This window comes from Rousettus aegyptiacus, unplaced genomic scaffold (genome assembly GCF_014176215.1).
Source record: "Rousettus aegyptiacus isolate mRouAeg1 unplaced genomic scaffold, mRouAeg1.p scaffold_m13_p_9, whole genome shotgun sequence".
NCBI classification, from domain to species: domain Eukaryota; kingdom Metazoa; phylum Chordata; class Mammalia; order Chiroptera; family Pteropodidae; genus Rousettus; species Rousettus aegyptiacus.
This window is the reverse complement of record NW_023416312.1, coordinates 39,967,617-39,974,413: the sequence shown is the minus strand read 5'-3', so window position 1 is coordinate 39,974,413 and position 6,797 is coordinate 39,967,617. Positions and strand designations below refer to the sequence as shown.

The 6,797-nt window shown below is 47.0% G+C and overlaps 1 protein-coding gene and 1 pseudogene across 1 annotated transcript; both read left to right on the top strand.

Moving 5' to 3' along the window:
• The first annotated feature begins 533 nt into the window (after positions 1–533).
• LOC107503839 (Y-box-binding protein 3-like) lies at positions 534–1,586 on the top strand. The gene has a single exon (XM_016132635.2). It carries the CDS (start codon positions 534–536, stop codon positions 1,584–1,586), a length of 1,053 nt encoding a protein of 350 aa, XP_015988121.2.
• Positions 1,587–6,678: 5,092 nt separating this feature from the next.
• Positions 6,679–6,797, top strand: LOC118608612 (annotated as a pseudogene).

Here is a 6,797-nt window from a genome sequence, read left to right as displayed (position 1 = left end):
TGTTATTTTGTCTCAAGGTACACAAAATGCCTCACTCTTATAGAGGGCACACAGGGGTTGGGAGAGGACCAGGGTTTTGTGAGAGAGTGCCCTTAGGAGGTTGTGAATCTCCCCAACCAAGGGAGAGAGATGGAACATGGGTCCTCTCTTCACATCCACTCTAGCAAGCAAAGGGTCTTCAAAAAGACCACTCCCTAGAGTTTCATGTGTGCCCTTTCTCCACGGGGGACCAAGAGGTGCTGTGACGTGGTACCAGGTGCACATGGCAGAGCCCACCTGCCCCGCCCCCGTTAGAGCCAGGCCTAGGACCCTCCCCACCATTGAGACGTCACCACAGCAGCCCTGTTGCCCCAGGAGACGCCACAACCCTCTCCCAAGAGTCTCGGGACAAAGCCAGAGTCCTTGGCCTTGACCCTCCTCCCTCCCAGAGCTAGGCCCCCGCCTGCAGACCGATCCCCTCCCTCAACACACCCCATCCTCCCGGGACAGAGTTCCCACATATTTCTTTGAGATAGAAGAGAAAGGAAGGCCTCATGGGTGAGGCAGGAGAGGCCACTCTCAGGAAGGGGGCCGCCTCAGTTTCCCCTCAAGATGCGCGGAGGGGTCTCTTGTCCTTGGGAGGCGGAGATTCTTCCCGGGCCCTGGTGGTCAGCAACCTCAGCAGGGACGCCATCTCTGAGGCCACCGCGGCGGCGGGCGCCAGGGGAAAGGCGCCCAAGAAGGTCATCGCCAAAGGGGTGCGTGGCTCCGTGAAGTGGTTTAATGTGAAGAAAGGGTACGGTTTCATCCGCAGACACGATAGGGAGGAAGACGTGTTCGTGCACCACACGGCCATCGCCCGGAACAACCCTCACAAGTACCAACGCAGCGTGGGCGACGGCGAGACGGTGGAGTTCGACGTGGTGCTGGGCGAGCGGGGCACCGAGGCCGCTAACGTGACCGGGCCAGCGGGCGCCCCAGTGGAGGGCAGCCGCTTCGCCGCCAACCGCTCCGGCGTCCGCCGCGGCTTCTACATCTGCCGCCGCACGCCTCAGCCTCGCCGTCACCAGGGCGCCGAGGACGACGTCGATGAAGGCGAGGGCGGCGGCGACGGCTTCACCGTGACCCGGGGTCCGAGGCGCCGCCTGCCCAGCCTCTCCCCAGACCAACGGCGGCGCTGCTCGCCCTTCCGCAGGGCCCAGGCCGTGCCCGGCCTCCCCTCGATCCTCGCTCCCGACCGCGGCCTGCAGGCCGCCCACCTGCCTGGGCCCGCCCCTGCCGCAAGGCCCCAGGGCGCACCGCCGGCGCGGAGGCCCGGCCTCAGCTACCGGCTGAGTCGCCCTAGGGGCCGAGGCCGCGCTCCTGGTCCCAAACCCTCATCCGGCATCTCCGAGGAGCTGACATCGAAGGACAAGGAGAGCGGCCGCGTTGCTGGAGGCCTGCAGCAGAGGCCCCCGCCATGCTGCGGATCCCGCCTCCCCATCCCGGAAGGAGCAGAGGGCAAGATCCGCCAGGGCCCTGCCGAAGCTCGTGTTGCACCCGCTCGTGTTGCCAAGAAGAGCAGCCCCGCAGTCGTGGATGCCCCCGCCACGGCTCAGGCGGAGTAACAGCCTGACTCCCTCCCCAGGGACTCCCTGGCCTGGGCTGCAGGCGATGTCCCCTTGAGGAGATGGTGCCCCTTGGCGCTACGCAGTCCAAACATCCATTATTGACTGTCAGATTTCTGAGGAAAATACATGCCCTTGTCCCAAGCTTTGGTGATAAACTACAGCAACTATATCTAAACTCCCTCTTACCAGCTGCTTCCGTAGTTTCTGCACACACACACTCTCACACACACACATCCAGACATGCACACATACATGCCTCTGAATCTATTATTTTTAAACATCTGACCAGAACCACAGCTATTCTGCATCCCTGGGTGAATTAGTTGAAATACTTTAAACATATTTTTATTTTAATACAAAAACGATTATCTGATATTGCTGTATGTTACTCACCCAAGTGGTCATTTTCTCAATAAATCATTTCATGATGATTTTCTGTTATCACTGTTGTCTGATTTTTAAAGCCTTCCAGCACATAATTGTACTGAGAACCCATTCAGTCCTTTTTTTCAGAACCAGATTTAGCAAACGGCATACCTGTTCTCTTAACAAATCACAAACTTAAGACTAATTCTGAGCTTATGGATTGAACTACTTAAGATATTCTAAAGGGTTAGAAGACACAGAGAGGGAAGAAGTGTCCCCATTGTTTTCTTTTTCATCCTCTTCCCCTGTCCTGCCATTTGAGCAATAAGTCTGGAGGGTGGGCTCATCTACCCACACTTACTACTTAGGTACTCTCTGAGGCTAAACACAAAAAGCTGAGCAAAACACAATGACAAGCAAGAAAATTTGGCTCTCTGGAAACAGATTTTGCTTCTGAATGTTTTTCTTCTTCCAATAATACCATTTCAGTACTTTAAAGAAAGTGGACATGAGGGGCTAAGGGGTGGGATAAATGGGGAGATGTCAGTCAAAAGGTACAAACCTTCAGTTATAAGATGAATGAGTTCCAGGGACCTAATGTAGAGCACGGTGACTATAGTTAACAATACTGTTTTATATACTCAAAAGTTGTGTTAGAGTACAGCTTTAATGTTCTCGCCATGACAACAACAAAATGGTAATTATGTGAATTGTAGGATGTGTTAATTATCTTTATCTTGGTAAACATTTCACATTAATGCATGCATCAAAAAAAAACATGTCATACATCTTATATTTATACACTATATGTCAATTATATCTCAATAAAACTAGAAAACAACTGGGGAGAAAGGGAGGAAAGGAAAATGGGCATGGAAGCAGGTATAATTGTTGTCATGAGTGCCTCTGGAGCTGAAGAGAAACAACTGGACCACAGATACCATCTGTCTTTTAGGTTGAATCCATTCAGGGGGCCTGTGGAGGATTCCAGGAAAGCTGAGCAAGTAAGGTTCAGCCCAATTCTGGCCCTTTCTCATCAAAGAAGCTCTGACTTCCCTATCCTGCTTTTCATTTGAACATATAGTGGAGTTGTGGATGGGAGGCAGGGGTTGAGTGTTTGTGTACAATTTTCAAATTTGAAGCCAATGCAGGTCTTTAAAACCTCATTTTAGAAATTAAGGAAATTGTATTAACAATAGCTCAATTGAAGTACTTTTCTTGTTTTAATGTTGAGGCAAATTAAACCACATTATCGACTGGCATAAGGGATTTGAAGAGTGTCTATTCAATCATTCAGTATGGCTAAATATCCTCAATTGATTGGAGCAGAAGCAGTAGAGATTACACATTCAGCAAATACTTGAGGGCCCATTTGTGCCAGACTCCATCTTGCCAGGCACTGAGAGTTGTATCATGGTGAAGAAGATGGTTTCTTTTCTCAAGGAGTCCACGGTCTAGTAGAGAGTGAGACTGAAACTGGCAATGACTACACACACAATGGAGTGAGTGCTCTGCTGAGAGGAAACATCGATGACCTAGATGAAGGCAGGGTTGGCTCCCTGTTAAGAGAACCACTACTTGGATACCTGAATTTAAAATTACATCTTGGAGGCGGGTCTAAGATGGTGGGCTAGGAAGACTCTGAGGGCACCTCCTCCACGGACAGACACACACACACACCCACACACACACAGAATATACACCTACATATAGAGGAATTCCTCCTAAAGAATAACTGAGAGCTGATTGAACAGCTTTCTGCACTGCAAACTAGAGAGGGACCACATTGAGAAGAGTAGGAGTATTATATTAGACTGAAATGAGGTAACCACGGGAATCCCACCCCAAAAGGGGGACCTGCAGTGGGGAGGGATATCACTGAGGGGTCCAGAGGGAGGACTCGCCTGCTGAGAAGCACAGGGATAAAAGAGCATTTTAAAGGGCACCCAGACTGTATATGAAAAAATCCATTTTCTAACACCAAGGTGCCTGCCAAATGTAAGGAACTGCAGGAACTCTCCTTGATCTGAGGAGCTGGCAAATGCCCTCGCCCTTGTTTACATCCTCCCTCCACCTAGATAGCGCTATGGGAGCCTAGTCCCAGTGCTCCAGCCACCCTGCACAGTGCACCCGCACCTGGGCCACCTCGCCCTGCATTAGCTGCAGCCCCAGTCAGCCGACCCACGAAGGCACCCAGCATTAGCTGTAGCACCAGCCTGCCAGTCCCTAGGGTGCCCTGAGAGCCTTGTGCCCCAGGCCAACTTAGGGAGCGCCTGCTGCAGCTCCATTCACTCAGGCTCCCAGGGAATCCCCAGAGCTGCACACTCTGACACTGAGACCCCTGAAGCCCCATTCAGCTGACAGAGGGAGCACCCTTTGGCCGCCCACCACACCCCACGTTCTCTGCAATCACAGCCAGCCAACCAGGGCACTTGAGGCACCTCTATAGCCCTGGCAACCTCAACCAGAACTTGTTACAACCACACCCCGCAGGCTCCCCAAGGCAGAGAGAATAAGTATTGTGAAGGGCGGGATGAGGAAGGCAGAATTCAGATAAGTAATGGGGAGCATGTTTTTAACTTGTGACCCTTTTCCATGAATTTAGATTTAAATTTAATGTATACAAGCTTCCTAGTGTAATCTTTGCTTTTAATCTTTTTTAATCTTTGTTTTCCAGATATAAAAAATGTTAGGTAGTTAGGCATGAGCAACAGGAGCCAAGGTCCAGCTCTGTAACCATAGAAACTTCCCTTGAAGACCTTCTTTAAGTTCCTCCCAGACATACCTCCCTTTTAGGGTTATAAATTACCCCAAATCCAATAGCACAAAGGCAATAAAAGCTGCTGGCTAAACCAGCTTCAAAAGCATGGGCAGAAAGTACAGCCCATAACTTCAGCCTCATTATACCATCATTACAATGTTATGACTATGCCTAGAAGTTCATGAATCTAATTATAGCAGATTGAATTCTGGGTAAGCACATGCACAATACACAAAATGTTATATAGCAGCCAAATGTCAGTCAAGGTGACTTCATATTGATTATCATGGCCCAAATATAAACAGACCTTCCCATTTATGCATTGTTACAGCACTCCTGGCTGGAAACCCACTCCTTCCTTTGGGGCATAATATCTTATGTCTTCATCTCCTAAATTCCACAGGGTTTCGGCCTTCCCTAGCATGGCCTGTCTGCTTCTAAAATGTACTTTCAATAAATCTTACTTTTTCTCAGGCACCTGTAATTCTTTGTGGTGGGAAATAACTGAAGGACAACACACAAAGCCACATCCACTTTCCTCCTCCTCCTCCCAGGCCCCGTCCCCAACACCGCTGGAGCTACTCTGGATTTCACATCACCCCAGCGGTGACAAGAAATGTTTTTTTTTCCTAAGCTACCTATGACCTATGGATTTTTGGTAAATTATACCTTTGTAGACTAAATTAAAACAATTATCTTTTCCTTCCTACCTGATCCCTCAAAAATTTTAGGTATCTTAACTAAGCCATTTATGACTAAATTTAAAAATGTGAACTCTCCTGGATTCATGATTCCCATTTAGAGTTCTTGAACTTAAATAGTCTGTTCAACCAACAAAAGATTTGAAATTTAAATTTACTAAGAACTGAAGCAGATGACATCTGTTGTGGACAACTAACCCAAAATTCCAGACCAATACTGTATAAACTACACCTTCATTATTCCCTTTTTTCCCCTTTACTTCTGTTGCTTTCTATCTCACAAATAATTTGAGAAGCCACCTACACACTATAATAAATATTATTTCCTTTCCCCCCTTAATTTCTGACAGGAAAAAAATAACTCAACATTGGGCATCATCTTTAAGCCTACTTCACAGGTCAAAACATGTAACTGGTTGCACACATAGTCAAACATGTTTAATATCTGGTGATGTCAACCCCAGTATAGGTACCAGATTTGAAACCATACTTTTTCTTGGGCAGATATTTCAATGAATAAATACACGATTAGAAACTTTTAGAAAACCTTAGAGGTACTGCAATGACTACCACTGCAATAGCCAACCAGGAAAAATATTTAAATTTTCTTACATGAGTTATATTAGACAATAAAATTACCCTTGACTATATCTTAGCTAAGCAAGGTGGAATTTGCTTTGTTGTTAATATTTTCTACTGTGTTCAGGTAAAACACTTCTGGTAAAATGAAGATGGGACTAAATAAAATCTGGCATAAACCAAATGATTAAATACAATTTCTGCTGACATCTCATGATTCTTTAATATCTTCAGCTACTGCCCTCAGGTATTGTCTACTTGTTCAGATCCATTCTGTAAATTGGACTTAACATTTTGTTTGTTATTATAGAATTTTTTGCTGTTATAAAACTTTGTTTTATATAGCTCGACATTATAAAAACACCAGTCTAATAATAGTTGCTCAACATTTTGAGATGATCACTAAGTCCTATGAGGCTTCATGATGTGAGAAACTTCAAGAAACTACAGAAGATGTTTGCTCTTAAAAAAAAACATAATGGTAAAGCCTTTCTCCTTTCTGGCACTCTTGTGGCTCAAATGTGGTCTAAGGCTTCCAGGAAAAACACTTCCTCTCTTTTGTGGCACATGGCATACCAGAAATGAGCCTTCCTGGGAATGAAGGACCTACAAGGACATAATATTTCCAGAATGAGCCATCTCAACAATGAAAGATCGATGATGCTTTTAATAACTAAGGGCAGTCTACAGCCATACCACCCTGAAAACGCTTGATCTTGACTGATCTCGGAAGCTAAGCAGGATTGGGCCTGGTTAGTACTTGGATGGGAGAACACCTGGGAATACCGGTTACTACAGGCT